Genomic DNA, 16247 nt, shown 5'->3' on the forward strand with positions numbered 1-16247 from the left:
TTGCCAAAACAAATAAAAGACTGTTTTTTTATTTTTTTATTTTATAAATAATGTGATGCCAAAAACAAAAAAATGTGTTTGGCTTACACAGGTTTTGAATATGGATGTGCTGCTTCTGTAGCAACAGTAGCATACAGTGTTTGGTTTGGGACAATGTACAGCTACAGCCAAAGGTTTTACATCACCTAGAATTTTAGAATTAGGACATAATTTAAAATATGTACTATATATATATATATATATATATATATATATATATATATATATATATATATATATATATATAGATATTTTATTTATTTAACATGTAACTACAAAACGATATCGCAAAAGTCTACTGAAAGCCATAATAGTACAGTATATCATGTTAGATTTCGAAATGTCACATTTTTCAATTTGTCAGTTTTTTTGTTAAATAAATGGAAAACTGCAAAGCAGTATGCAGTTCAATCTGTGAACTTGACATTATTCAGCAGGTTTCATTCATCTTTATGAAGCAACATTAGTTCATTCTATAGGGTGATGCACTTTTAGCTGTACAGTGGCTCCCTGAGGCACTGCGAATCCAAGCTCAGGAGGGTGCTACATTTAGACTGAACTTCATCTTAAGGGGTCAGCCATCACAACCCAGTTATATCAGTTGGTTCAGAGGGTCCTTTTCAGTCCTGTTTTTACCAGGCTTGGCCCTTCACTCTAGGGTTCTTGCTTAATAACATCCGTTGCTTAGGTTTTGTGGGTGAAAAGAGGCTTGAGAGTAGAAATGGAGATCCTGCTAATCTTCAGTACTGAACGGTAAGGGGCTGGACACATGTTGGACATTTCAAACTGGGTAGAAAAGCAGTGGTGAAATTGTGAAGAAATAAATCAATACATGCATTTAAAAATAATTAAATGATTTGAAATGGCACTTAAATGGAAATGAGATAAGAACATAAGAACATAAGAAAGTTTACAAACGAGAGGAGGCCATTCAGCCCATCTTGCTCGTTTGGTTGTTAGTAGCTTATTGATCCCAGAATCTCATCAAGCAGCTTCTTGAAGGATCCCAGGGTGTCAGCTTCAACAACATTACTGGGGAGTTGGTTCCAGACCCTCACAATTCTCTGTGTAAAAAAATGCCTCCTATTTTCTGTTCTGAATGCCCATTTATCTAATCTCCATTTGTGACCCCTGGTCCTTGTTTCTTTTTTCAGGTCAAAGTAGTCCCCTGGGTTGACATTGTCTATACCTTTTAGGATTTTGAATGTTTGAATCAGATCGCCGCGTAGTCTTCTTTGTTCAAGACTGAATAGATTCAATTATTTTAGCCTGTCTGCATACGACATGCCTTTTGAACCAGGGATAATTCTGGTTTCTCTTCTTTGCACTCTTTCTAGAGCAGCAATATCCTTTTTGTAACGAGGTGACCAGAACTGAACACAATATTCTAGGTGAAGTCTTACTAATGAATTGTAGAGTTTTAACATTACTTCCCTTGATTTAAATTCAACACTTCTCACAATATATCCGAGCATCTTGTTGGTCTTTTTTATGATGTTTATGATACATATTGCAGGTTTTCCTTATTTTGTCTAACGATGAATGTGCCATTTCTCACTGAGGGGAAAAAGCTCATCTGAATAAGATGGGCACACTTGACTCAGTGAGACCACGTCTGCATTTCTCATCTGCTGAGATGACAACTTTCAGATGGTTCTGATTAAACTGGTATACACTGTTAACATGCAATGATTTATTTGGGTCTCAACACTGGTTGTCACTGAATGGTTTCCCTGAATTGATAATGTTGATTGGGTTTGTAGCAGGGCTGAGATCTGTGCTGACTCTGCTGGCGTGTTCACAGTGCTGCAGGAAAAGGGCAGCAGTCGTCCAACAACCGCCTGTCAGTCATGGCCGTGACACGGGGAGGTGGGAGAGGGTGTGTGTGGACTTTCCCTCTCTCTGAATAGCTGGGAGGCGGGTCTTGGGGTGATTGTTGGCCCTATAAGATAATGCTCTACTGTTTCCTCAGGTCTGCCAGATTTTAGTGAATGGGCCAGCAGAGACCCTACAGACGGACAGAGCGGGGCTGGAAGAGAGTCGCGCGCGACTTGAAAAAAGAAAAGACAATGCCAAAAGAAAGAATAAGTGTAGCGGGGAAAATAAATGGGCAGACCCCAGAATTGTATAGGGTAGTGAGGGAACAGGGTGAGTGTAGGACGGAGTCCCGGGCCGTGCGGCTAGCGACGGTTGGTTTTGGCTGCTGAGTGCAGTACCTTTATTTTGTAGAGTTTTTGTATTTGTTTTTGATTTCTTTTTGATTTATTGCAATGGCGTGTGCGCTATAGGTGAGCACTGAGACACCTTTACCATCGTTGGTAGCAACGGTGTCTCAGTGTCACCTTGTGGCGAGAAATAAATAGTGCACCCAAGGGGTGTTTAGAAACCCAGCTTTCTGTCTCCGGTGTCAGTGATTTCCCCCACCCTTCCACAGGGTTCTTATTCCTTTAAATGTTGTTTTAGCAATAAGCAATGCCAGCATGACATCTTGTTTTTTGCTCTGATAAATTATAGTGAACTGAGCTCACCAGCATTTCCCCCTTTTATACATTTTGGCTTCAAAATGACACAGCTGCTCACTAAGGGTGGCTAGAAAAAGATTGGAGACATACATCTGAGAATCAATTCACACACAATGGGCCAAACATGCAGCACAGCGTAAGCTTGCAATTGGCATAGCAGTGTTTCTGCTGCACTCTTCAGAAGGAATTAGTCAATTAGTGTTGCACAGCTATGACTTAAATGCGAAAGCCTTAAATATACCGTCCGTCGCAAAGCGTGATCCAGATTGATGCTGACCATGCTTTTTATATAGCTGATCTAGTCCATTGAAATGCATTAAAATACCCACAACATCAGCTTGCCATAGCCTCCACTAAATTCTGAACCAAGTCCAATTCATGGCCCAAAGCATGGATATGATAATTCCACAGTTAACTGTGCACAATTTCAATGAAGACCCTACCATTACATGGTCTATTAATTTGACACAGCAGTGTATCAAATGTATTTACAGTATGTATTTATGTACAGGGTTATTATAAAGTTTGATTTAAAAGTTTGTAATCCCTCGTGCCTGTGTTCAACATGATATTGACCGACGAGAATCAGCTGGGTGTGGTTGCATCTGTCATAAGACCTCACAGTGCCCCCTAAACAAAACCCCATAGGTAATATCTCTTTTTGGTGAGACTTTATGTAAAACGCCAGAGAGGGCAAATAACAAAGAAGTAAATCGCAGTGATTAGCCAATCCTGTTTTGTAAATTGCTGGCAAACATGAAAATGAGTCCTATAAAGTTAAGTTAGTGTTCAAGTAATCAGAGGGCTATGTGAGTTGCAGCTTGCAGTAGTCGGTCAGTGACCTGATTCATCAACGTTTCTGCTGCGGATGTGTTTCAGAGTTGAGCTACTTTCTAAGGTTTAAAGTCATTCCTGTGCCTGTCCAGATTGTTTAAGGTTTTTCTTTTAAACTATGTGTTCATAGTTAATCATGCCATTTACATACTGAAAATGTTGCTCGATTTGAAAAAGCAGGGCAAGACCTTAGGGTCCAGCTATACCCAAGTTCGCTATTTAATAAATGCCTCAAGCCCTGTAGTTAAGCTCCACAACAGGATAGCTTCACGGCCCAAGCTGTTACCGGCAGGAATTAGAGACTCAGAGACAGAAGCTTCAATGTAAAGCACACATTTATTAAACACAAAACAAAGAAAGGCACAAGGGCCAAAATAAACAGAACAATACAGTCAGTGCCTGTAGGCTTGGCCTGGGCCTTCCTCTCTAAAACATAAACACAGGTTCAATCTCTCTCCTCTGAAACACCAACCCCATCAAAGGATTTCTCCCTGCTTTTATATATGTGGCCACTCCCCAATTATCACCAATTACCTAACTGGGGAATGGCCACACCTGTGATTGCTGGTAGGGATAGCTTTAACCCCATCCCTGCCAACCTTACATTCCCCCACACACATTACTTATATAGGCAGGTCAGACTGTTTTCTCGAGTGGCTGATTTTGCTACGGGCTATTGTAGGTTACTAATTAGCAGAAAGACCTGCCTCAGATTTAATCACTAGTGGTAAGGTTTTCAGCTTTGATACAACATCATACAGAATGTTTTCATACAACAGTACTCAACACTTGTCTTTTCTTAAAAATAAAAGTAAGAAATAATCTTGGCTACCCACGAATGAAAATGATCCATTGCTGAATATGCAGGGGGTTGGTTGGAAATATGTCATGAAACAATAACCGTATTTCTAACAAGCCCATTCTTTATTTCCTGTATCAGCCATACATTTAACAAACTTCTGGTAAGCTGGTAATGAATTAGGCTCCCATTATTCATTTGAGCATGGGAGATCACACACTACTACCTGTGTTTTTAAAAAGTGTTTCTTTTTTGTTTTTGTTCTTGGTGTCTCCAGCAGAGATTAGCGGGTCCTCGGCAGTGAAGCTCTCGTCTCTCTATGAGCTCCCCGTCCAGCTGCAGGAGTTGTACCAGCAGGGCTTCGTCCTCGCTGCGGTCCATCCCTTTGTGCACCCGGCCGGCAGGAAGGACCAGACTCCACAGGAGGGCCTCTTCAGAGCCGTACTCATCAAGCAGGCAGACAGGTAACCGCTTCCTCCCTCGAAAGAGAAACCAGCTGCCCCGCATTTCAAAATGTTTACTGCATGCCATAGTATAATAATAGCTAGCACAGATGCCCAATATATCTGAAAGGAAAACTTAGATAATATGCTAGCTTGTACTTCTATTCAGTTTTCATAAAAAAAAAAGTTTTTTTGATTTGAAGCACAGTTGGATAGGGTCGAAGTTCAAATCTAGGTTGGTACAGGGCAGCAGAGTGGAGTAGTGGTTAGGGCTCTGGACTCTTGACCGGAGGGTCGTGGGTTCAATCCCAGGTAGGGGACACTGCTGCTGTATCCTTGAGCAAGGTACTTTACCTAGATTGCTCCAGTAAAAACCCAACTGTATAAATGGGTAATTGTATGTAAAAATAATGTGATATCGTGTAACAATTGTATGGATAAGGGTGTCTGCTAAGAAATAAATAAATAAAATAAAAAATTATTCATTAAATGTATGAAGTCCAGAATAGCAAGGTGTCACAGGTGCATGCAATGCACACACATAGACAAATCTCCATCTAATAATAAGAGAGCTGTTTAGATTAAGGATACACTTGTGATTTGGTTAAGAATGGTCTTAAGATTTAACAGTAATAATCTTTATTTTTAATATAGCGCCTTTCACTATGAAAATTGCCGCAAAGCACTTCACGTGAATAAAAACATTAACAAACATTAATGAGAGAGTTTTGGGGCCCTAACTGAATGCTCTACCACCTGTGTTTTTTATGGGACAGTAAGCAACCTGGCATTCTGTGATCTGAGAAATATATGGTATTAAAAGATCATTTTAAATATGATGGTGCAATGCCATTTAATGCCTTATAAGTTGAAAGCAACACCTTAAAATCTATCCTGAATCAGACCGTTAGCCAGTGCAGAGATGCTAGCACAGAAGTAATGTGTCCCGGTTAAAATTCTAGCTGCAGCATTTTATATACATTGCAGTCTAGATATAACATGGATATGAATACCACAGAATTGGGAATTGCAATAATCAATTCTAGAAGATACAAAATCATGCATGAATCTCTCTATCTGAGAGAGGAAGAATACTTCTCAATTTGCCAATATTTCTTAGATGATAAAAATACATTTTAGTAATATTCCTGTGTATGTCTCAAAAGAAAGATTTGGGTCAAAGGTCACACCCACATTTCTCATTTCGTCTGCAAGTTCATAAGAGAAGCCACCAAGGAGTAAATCAGGCATATTACTATAGCTTCTGGATCCCAGAATGATCACTTCTGTTTTATCTGAGTTTAGCATTAAAAGTTTTCAAGCATCCATTTTATAATGTCAGCAAGACAGGTACTCAAAATATTTACAGCCGAGGTGTCACCCTGTTTCAGGGATGAATATAGCTGTGTATCACCAGCGTAACAATGAAAATTAACCCCATAGCTACGAATAAAAACAATTGGGCCAAGAATTGAGCCCTGTGGGGCCCCACATGTAACCTTTGACAAAAAAAGAGGTCTCCTCTATTTTAACTAATTGCGACCTGCTTGAGAGATCGAAACCAAGACAGAACACAACCTGACAATCCTACCAGATATTCAAGGCAATCAATAAAAACAGAATGATCAATAGTGTCAAATGCAGCACTTAAATCTAATAGTATAAGAACCAGAGATGTGCCTGTGTCAGAGGATGACATCACATCATTAACCACTCTAATAAGAAGCGAAGGTGTGCCCGTGTCAGAGGAGAACAACACATCATTAACCACTCTAATAAGAACTGAAGGTGTGCCCGTGTCAGAAGAGAACAACACATCATTAACCACTCTAATAAGAACCGAAGGTGTGCCCGTGTGAGAGGATAACAACACATCAGTAACCACTCTAATAAGAACCGAAGGTGTGCCCGTGTCAGAGGAGAACAACGCATCATTAACCACTCTAATAAGAAGCGAAGGTGTGCCCGTGTCAGAGGAGAACAGCACATCATTAACCACTCTAATAAGAACCGAAGGTGTGCCCGTGTCAGAGGATGACACATCATTAACCACTCTAATAAGAACCGAAGGTGTGCCTGTGTCAGAGGAGAACAACACATCATTAACCACTCTAATAAGAACCGAAGGTGTGCCCGTGTCAGAGGATAACAGCACATCATTAACCACTCTAATAAGAACCGAAGGTGTGCCCGTGTCAGAACAACACATCATTAACCACTCTAATAAGAACCGAAGGTGTGCCCGTGTCAGAGGATAACAACGCATCATTAACCACTCTAATAAGAAGCGAAGGTGTGCCCGTGTCAGAGGAGAACAGCACATCATTAACCACTCTAATAAGAACCGAAGGTGTGCCCGTGTCAGAGGAGAACAGCACATCATTAACCACTCTAATAAGAACCGAAGGTGTGCCCGTGTCAGAGGAGAACAGCACATCATTAACCACTCTAATAAGAAGCGAAGGTGTGCCCGTGTCAGAAGAGAACAACACATCATTAACCACTCTAATAAGAAGCGAAGGTGTGCCCGTGTCAGAGGAGAACAGCACATCATTAACCACTCTAATAAGAACCGAAGGTGTGCCTGTGTCAGAGGAGAACAGCACATCATTAACCACTCTAATAAGAACCGAAGGTGTGCCCGTGTCAGAACAGCACATCATTAACCACTCTAATAAGAACCGAAGGTGTGCCCGTATCAGAGGATAACAACACATCATTAATCACTCTAATAAGAACCGAAGGTGTGCCCGTGTCAGAGGATAACAACGCATCATTAACCACTCTAATAAGAACCGAAGGTGTGCCCGTGTCAGAGGATAACAACACATCATTAACCACTCTAATAAGAACCGAAGGTGTGCCCGTGTCAGAGGAGAACAACACATCATTAACCACTCTAATAAGAACCGAAGGTGTGCCCGTGTCAGAGGATGACATCACATCATTAACCACTCTAATAAGAAGCGAAGGTGTGCCCGTGTCAGAAGAGAACAACACATCATTAACCACTCTAATAAGAACCGAAGGTGTGCCCGTGTCAGAGGATAACAACGCATCATTAACCACTCTAATAAGAACCGAAGGTGTGCCCGTGTCAGAAGAGAACAACACATCATTAACCACTCTAATAAGAACCGAAGGTGTGCCCGTGTCAGAGGATAACAACGCATCATTAACCACTCTAATAAGAACCGAAGGTGTGCCCGTGTCAGAAGAGAACAACACATCATTAACCACTCTAATAAGAACCGAAGGTGTGCCCGTGTCAGAGGATAACAACACATCAGTAACCACTCTAATAAGAACCGAAGGTGTGCCCGTGTCAGAGGAGAACAACGCATCATTAACCACTCTAATAAGAAGCGAAGGTGTGCCCGTGTCAGAGGAGAACAGCACATCATTAACCACTCTAATAAGAACCGAAGGTGTGCCCGTGTCAGAGGATAACAACACATCATTAACCACTCTAATAAGAACCGAAGGTGTGCCCGTGTCAGAGGATGACATCACATCATTAACCACTCTAATAAGAAGCGAAGGTGTGCCCGTGTCAGAGGAGAACAACACATCATTAACCACTCTAATAAGAACCGAAGGTGTGCCCGTGTCAGAGGATAACAACACATCATTAACCACTCTAATAAGAACCGAAGGTGTGCCCGTGTCAGAGGATACAAAACACATCATTAACCACTCTAATAAGAACCGAAGGTGTGCCCGTGTCAGAGAACAACACATCATTAACCACTCTAATAAGAACCGAAGGTGTGCCCGTGTCAGAGAACAACACATCATTAACCACTCTAATAAGAACCGAAGGTGTGCCCGTGTCAGAGGATAACAACGAATCATTAACCACTCTAATAAGAAGCGAAGGTGTGCCCGTGTCAGAGGATGACATCACATCATTAACCACTCTAATAAGAACCGAAGGTGTGCCCGTGTCAGAGGATAACAACACATCATTAACCACTCTAATAAGAACCGAAGGTGTGCCCGTGTCAGAGGAGAACAACACATCATTAACCACTCTAATAAGAACCGAAGGTGTGCCCGTGTCAGAGGATAACAACACATCATTAACCACTCTAATAAGAACCGAAGGTGTGCCTGTGTCAGAACAGCACATCATTAACCACTCTAATAAGAACCGAAGGTGTGCCCGTGTCAGAGGATAACAACGCATCATTAACCACTCTAATAAGAACCGAAGGTGTGCCCGTGTCAGAGGATAACAACACATCATTAACCACTCTAATAAGAACCGAAGGTGTGCCCGTGTCAGAGGATAACAACACATCATTAACCACTCTAATAAGAACCGAAGGTGTGCCCGTGTCAGAGGATAACAGCACATCATTATCCACTCTAATAAGAACCGAAGGTGTGCCCGTGTCAGAAGAGAACAACACATCATTAACCACTCTAATAAGAACCGAAGGTGTGCCCGTGTCAGAGGAGAACAGCACATCATTAACCACTCTAATAAGAACCGAAGGTGTGCCTGTGTCAGAGGAGAACAGCACATCATTAACCACTCTAATAAGAACCGAAGGTGTGCCCGTGTCAGAACAGCACATCATTAACCACTCTAATAAGAACCGAAGGTGTGCCCGTATCAGAGGATAACAACACATCATTAATCACTCTAATAAGAACCGAAGGTGTGCCCGTGTCAGAGGATAACAACGCATCATTAACCACTCTAATAAGAACCGAAGGTGTGCCCGTGTCAGAGGAGAACAACACATCATTAACCACTCTAATAAGAACCGAAGGTGTGCCCGTGTCAGAGGAGAACAACACATCATTAACCACTCTAATAAGAACCGAAGGTGTGCCCGTGTCAGAGGATGACATCACATCATTAACCACTCTAATAAGAAGCGAAGGTGTGCCCGTGTCAGAAGAGAACAACACATCATTAACCACTCTAATAAGAACCGAAGGTGTGCCCGTGTCAGAGGATAACAACGCATCATTAACCACTCTAATAAGAACCGAAGGTGTGCCCGTGTCAGAAGAGAACAACACATCATTAACCACTCTAATAAGAACCGAAGGTGTGCCCGTGTCAGAGGATAACAACGCATCATTAACCACTCTAATAAGAACCGAAGGTGTGCCCGTGTCAGAAGAGAACAACACATCATTAACCACTCTAATAAGAACCGAAGGTGTGCCCGTGTCAGAGGATAACAGCACATCATTATCCACTCTAATAAGAACCGAAGGTGTGCCCGTGTCAGAGGATAACAACGCATCATTAACCACTCTAATAAGAACCGAAGGTGTGCCCGTGTCAGAGGAGAACAACACATCATTAACCACTCTAATAAGAACCGAAGGTGTGCCCGTGTCAGAGGATAACAACACATCATTAACCACTCTAATAAGAACCGAAGGTGTGCCCGTGTCAGAGGATAACAGCACATCATTATCCACTCTAATAAGAACCGAAGGTGTGCCCGTGTCAGAGGATAACAACGCATCATTAACCACTCTAATAAGAACCGAAGGTGTGCCCGTGTCAGAGGATAACAACACATCATTAACCACTCTAATAAGAACCGAAGGTGTGCCCGTGTCAGAGGATAACAACACATCATTAACCACTCTAATAAGAACCGAAGGTGTGCCCGTGTCAGAGGATAACAACGCATCATTAACCACTCTAATAAGAACCGAAGGTGTGCCCGTGTCAGAGGATAACAACACATCATTAACCACTCTAATAAGAACCGAAGGTGTGCCCGTGTCAGAGGATAACAACACATCATTAACCACTCTAATAAGAACCGAAGGTGTGCCTGTGTCAGAACAGCACATCATTAACCACTCTAATAAGAAGCGAAGGTGTGCCCGTGTCAGAGGATAACAACACATCATTAACCACTCTAATAAGAACCGAAGGTGTGCCTGTGTCAGAACAGCACATCATTAACCACTCTAATAAGAACCGAAGGTGTGCCCGTGTCAGAGGATAACAACGCATCATTAACCACTCTAATAAGAAGCGAAGGTGTGCCCGTGTCAGAGGATAACAACACATCATTAACCACTCTAATAAGAACCGAAGGTGTGCCCGTGTCAGAGGATAACAACGCATCATTAACCACTCTAATAAGAACCGAAGGTGTGCCCGTGTCAGAGGAGAACAACACATCATTAACCACTCTAATAAGAACCGAAGGTGTGCCCGTGTCAGAGGATAACAACACATCATTAACCACTCTAATAAGAACCGAAGGTGTGCCCGTGTCAGAGGATAACAACACATCATTAACCACTCTAATAAGAACCGAAGGTGTGCCCGTGTCAGAGAACAACACATCATTAACCACTCTAATAAGAACCGAAGGTGTGCCCGTGTCAGAGGATAACAACACATCATTAACCACTCTAATAAGAACCGAAGGTGTGCCTGTGTCAGAACAGCACATCATTAACCACTCTAATAAGAAGCGAAGGTGTGCCCGTGTCAGAGGATAACAACACATCATTAACCACTCTAATAAGAACCGAAGGTGTGCCTGTGTCAGAACAGCACATCATTAACCACTCTAATAAGAACCGAAGGTGTGCCCGTGTCAGAGGATAACAACGCATCATTAACCACTCTAATAAGAAGCGAAGGTGTGCCCGTGTCAGAGGATAACAACACATCATTAACCACTCTAATAAGAACCGAAGGTGTGCCCGTGTCAGAGGATAACAACGCATCATTAACCACTCTAATAAGAACCGAAGGTGTGCCCGTGTCAGAGGATAACAACGCATCATTAACCACTCTAATAAGAACCGAAGGTGTGCCCGTGTCAGAGGATGACAACACATCATTAACCACTCTAATAAGAAGCGAAGGTGTGCCCGTGTCAGAGGATAACAACACATCATTAACCACTCTAATAAGAACCGAAGGTGTGCCCGTGTCAGAGGATAACAACGCATCATTAACCACTCTAATAAGAACCGAAGGTGTGCCCGTGTCAGAGGATAACAACGCATCATTAACCACTCTAATAAGAACCGAAGGTGTGCCCGTGTCAGAGGATAACAACACATCATTAACCACTCTAATAAGAACCGAAGGTGTGCCCGTGTCAGAGGATAACAACGCATCATTAACCACTCTAATAAGAAGCGAAGGTGTGCCCGTGTCAGAGGATAACAACACATCATTAACCACTCTAATAAGAACCGAAGGTGTGCCCGTGTCAGAGAACAACACATCATTAACCACTCTAATAAGAACCGAAGGTGTGCCCGTGTCAGAGGATAACAACACATCATTAACCACTCTAATAAGAACCGAAGGTGTGCCTGTGTCAGAACAGCACATCATTAACCACTCTAATAAGAAGCGAAGGTGTGCCCGTGTCAGAGGATAACAACACATCATTAACCACTCTAATAAGAACCGAAGGTGTGCCTGTGTCAGAACAGCACATCATTAACCACTCTAATAAGAACCGAAGGTGTGCCCGTGTCAGAGGATAACAACACATCATTAACCACTCTAATAAGAACCGAAGGTGTGCCCGTGTCAGAGGATAACAACACATCATTAACCACTCTAATAAGAACCGAAGGTGTGCCCGTGTCAGAGGAGAACAACACATCATTAACCACTCTAATAAGAACCGAAGGTGTGCCCGTGTCAGAGGATAACAGCACATCATTATCCACTCTAATAAGAACCGAAGGTGTGCCCGTGTCAGAGGAGAACAACACATCATTAACCACTCTAATAAGAACCGAAGGTGTGCCCGTGTCAGAACAGCACATCATTAACCACTCTAATAAGAACCGAAGGTGTGCCCGTGTCAGAGGATAACAACACATCATTAACCACTCTAATAAGAACCGAAGGTGTGCCCGTGTCAGAGGATAACAACGCATCATTAACCACTCTAATAAGAACCGAAGGTGTGCCCGTGTCAGAGGATACAAAACACATCATTAACCACTCTAATATGAACCGAAGGTGTGCCCGTGTCAGAAGAGAACAACACATCATTAACCACTCTAATAAGAACCGAAGGTGTGCCTGTGTCAGAACAGCACATCATTAACCACTCTAATAAGAACCGAAGGTGTGCCCGTGTCAGAGGATAACAACACATCATTAACCACTCTAATATGAACCGAAGGTGTGCCCGTGTCAGAGGATAACAACACATCATTAACCACTCTAATATGAACCGAAGGTGTGCCCGTGTCAGAGGATACAAAACACATCATTAACCACTCTAATAAGAACCGAAGGTGTGCCCGTGTCAGAGGATGACATCACATCATTAACCACTCTAATATGAACCGAAGGTGTGCCCGTGTCAGAGGAGAACAGCACATCATTAACCACTCTAATAAGAAGCGAAGGTGTGCCCGTGTCAGAGGATAACAACACATCATTAACCACTCTAATAAGAACCGAAGGTGTGCCCGTGTCAGAGGATAACAGCACATCATTAACCACTCTAATAAGAACCGAAGGTGTGCCCGTGTCAGAGGAGAACAGCACATCATTAACCACTCTAATAAGAACCGAAGGTGTGCCCGTGTCAGAGGATAACAACACATCATTAACCACTCTAATAAGAACCGAAGGTGTGCCCGTGTCAGAACAACACATCATTAACCACTCTAATAAGAACCGAAGGTGTGCCCGTGTCAGAGGATGACATCACATCATTAACCACTCTAATATGAACCGAAGGTGTGCCCGTGTCAGAGGAGAACAACACATCATTAACCACTCTAATAAGAACCGAAGGTGTGCCCGTGTCAGAGGATAACAACACATCATTAACCACTCTAATAAGAACCGAAGGTGTGCCCGTGTCAGAACAACACATCATTAACCACTCTAATAAGAACCGAAGGTGTGCCCGTGTCAGAGGATAACAACACATCATTAACCACTCTAATATGAACCGAAGGTGTGCCCGTGTCAGAGGATGACATCACATCATTAACCACTCTAATATGAACCGAAGGTGTGCCCGTGTCAGAGGAGAACAACACATCATTAACCACTCTAATAAGAACCGAAGGTGTGCCCGTGTCAGAGGAGAACAACACATCATTAACCACTCTAATAAGAACCGAAGGTGTGCCCGTGTCAGAGGATAACAACACATCATTAACCACTCTAATAAGAACCGAAGGTGTGCCCGTGTCAGAGGATAACAACACATCATTAACCACTCTAATAAGAACCGAAGGTGTGCCCGTGTCAGAGGAGAACAACACATCATTAACCACTCTAATAAGAACCGAAGGTGTGCCTGTGTCAGAGGAGAACAACACATCATTAACCACTCTAATAAGAACCGAAGGTGTGCCCGTGTCAGAGGAGAACAACACATCATTAACCACTCTAATAAGAACCGAAGGTGTGCCCGTGTCAGAGGAGAACAACACATCATTAACCACTCTAATAAGAACCGAAGGTGTGCCCGTGTCAGAGGAGAACAACACATCATTAACCACTAATAAGAACTGAAGGTGTGCCCGTGTCAGAGGATGACATCACATCATTAACCACTCTAATAAGAACCGAAGGTGTTCCCGTGTCAGAGGATGACATCACATCATTAACCACTCTAATAAGAACCGAAGGTGTGCCCGTGTCAGAGGAGAACAACACATCATTAACCACTCTAATAAGAACCGAAGGTGTGCCCGTGTCAGAGGAGAACAACACATCATTAACCACTCTAATAAGAACCGAAGGTGTGCCCGTGTCAGAGGAGAACAACACATCATTAACCACTCTGAAATAGGGGTCTACTTAAATCGCGGTAAATTTATGGAATAAAATTAGGATTTTGCTGACATTTTGCTGACCTGTTTAAACATTAAATAAACTTAAGTAGACAATATTTCAGAGCACTATAAAAGCTTAAAATAGTGGTATTTGCTTCCTTACTAAAACAGAGTGCTGTCATTTGTTAAACGCAAGCATGCAACATCCCCCAGCAGTTGCTGCCAACATTCTCTGTCTGTATGTTTGGCCATACATTGAGACTGCACGTCTGCATCCACTGAATTGGTTGGAAGTGTAAGACAAAACTTTGCCAAGTTATACAGATGTGGAAATCGATTAGAAACAGTCCCAAAACTCTGTTACCCAAAGGCATCTGGCATACTTTAATAAAGGCAATATATGCAGCATGTTCGTTGTCATATTATTTGTCCCATCCAATCATTTATTTTATTAGTACCGAGTCAAAACAAAGAAAAAGTGCCTATACTGGTCTAAAATTCTAACTGCGTTTTAATAAGAAAGCAGCAGGTTGTTTGAAGCGAGGTAGCTGTGCTAGATTGTACCTGTAGTACTGATTTAACTTGGCTACAACCGACAGGAATAGTTTTTGTCCGCGCTGACTTTCCAGTTTGTTTTCTGAAAGCTGTTTATTTTACGTTCTGTTCAGCAGCCTCTGTAGTAGCCTTTCGTTTAATGTGTGATTCTGAAGCTAAATAGCGATCGATTGTATGCTGAAAACTAGATTTTAGCTAAAAGCAATACAGCACTGCCTTTGTCCCACCCCCTACTGTACAGTATTATTTGTCTAAAGACGTATTTTCATTTATTAATTTTTTGTATTGTGTATTTAGTGTTGGTATAATTTGTATGGGGAAATGGGTTTATTGTATGTCGTTTTGGAGTTGATTTGTTTAATTACATTATTGTTTACAGACGGGCGCTCGATTGAGACTTGCTGCCTGCTAGGCTTGGTTGAGGGGAAGGGCAGCAAGTGATTGGCTGTGCTGGACCTCAATCAGCAGGTGGGCGGGTCTTGACCGAGTGTCCGTCAGTTCAAAAGCATCCGCGGGAGATGGTTCGGGGCGACTGTAACGCCATGCCAGAGGGGAGCGGCGTATACTCAGGAGGAAAGGGTCCGTTCTGCAGGAACGACAGCTACGCAACCCTGAGACTGCAAGCGGTGCTTGTGAAGGCAATGCCCAGCCAAGGCCGTGTGAAGCAGCACGAGTCGTTGTATGAATACCGGCTCATGAGTAGGTTAGTTAGGGGACTGTGATCCCATGTGATGTATAGCGAGGGTTACGTAGTGTAGCCGGTTCCTGGAGCGGGATGCCTCATTTTACAGCTAGCGCTCGCCCTCTGGGGCACCTTTTATTTATAGTTTTCGTACTGTGTTTTATTTTGCCTTTTGTACAGCTTGCTGTATGTGTCCTCTGTGTATGTGTCATGACCACCTTTACTTTCATTTCTGTTTCTATTAATAAATCCTGCGCGCCTATGCCGGCGTTTCAACTCCACCCCCAGTTGTCTCTCTGTGTTGCTTAAACAGCAGCTATCCACGCACGTGACGTAAGACCCGGTCACACAAGGTTTGTTTTTTTTTCTCTCCGTACTTGTCCGGTATGCATTGGCCCCTAAAAGAGGTGAATTTCGTGGTGACCCCTCAATTTCCCGATTTCCACGAAATCGCGATTTAGGTAGACCCCTACTAATAAGTCACTTATTAAGTGCTGTCTCGGTGCTATGATAAGGCTGAAACCCATACTGAGATTTCTCATATATGTTAAGTTGCTCGGCAACTACTCTTTCTAAAACTTGACAGAAATTGAAGATTT

General features: G+C 42.6%; 1 protein-coding gene across 3 annotated transcripts in view; it reads left to right on the forward strand.

Annotated features, from left to right (window-relative positions):
• LOC117400522 (raftlin-like) overlaps positions 1-16247 on the forward strand; it is a 61178-nt gene that overhangs the window by 15757 nt on the left and 29174 nt on the right. For 2 of the 3 annotated variants that reach the window (XM_059021587.1, XM_059021588.1), the window contains exon 3: positions 4472-4658. In XM_059021587.1, the coding sequence (XP_058877570.1) occupies positions 4472-4658 (187 nt within the window). The remainder of the gene's footprint in view (positions 1-4471; positions 4659-16247) is intronic. The other variant, XM_059021589.1, reaches the window with a different exon arrangement.

The sequence above is a fragment of the Acipenser ruthenus genome, chromosome 4, assembly GCF_902713425.1.
Source record: "Acipenser ruthenus chromosome 4, fAciRut3.2 maternal haplotype, whole genome shotgun sequence".
NCBI classification, from domain to species: domain Eukaryota; kingdom Metazoa; phylum Chordata; class Actinopteri; order Acipenseriformes; family Acipenseridae; genus Acipenser; species Acipenser ruthenus.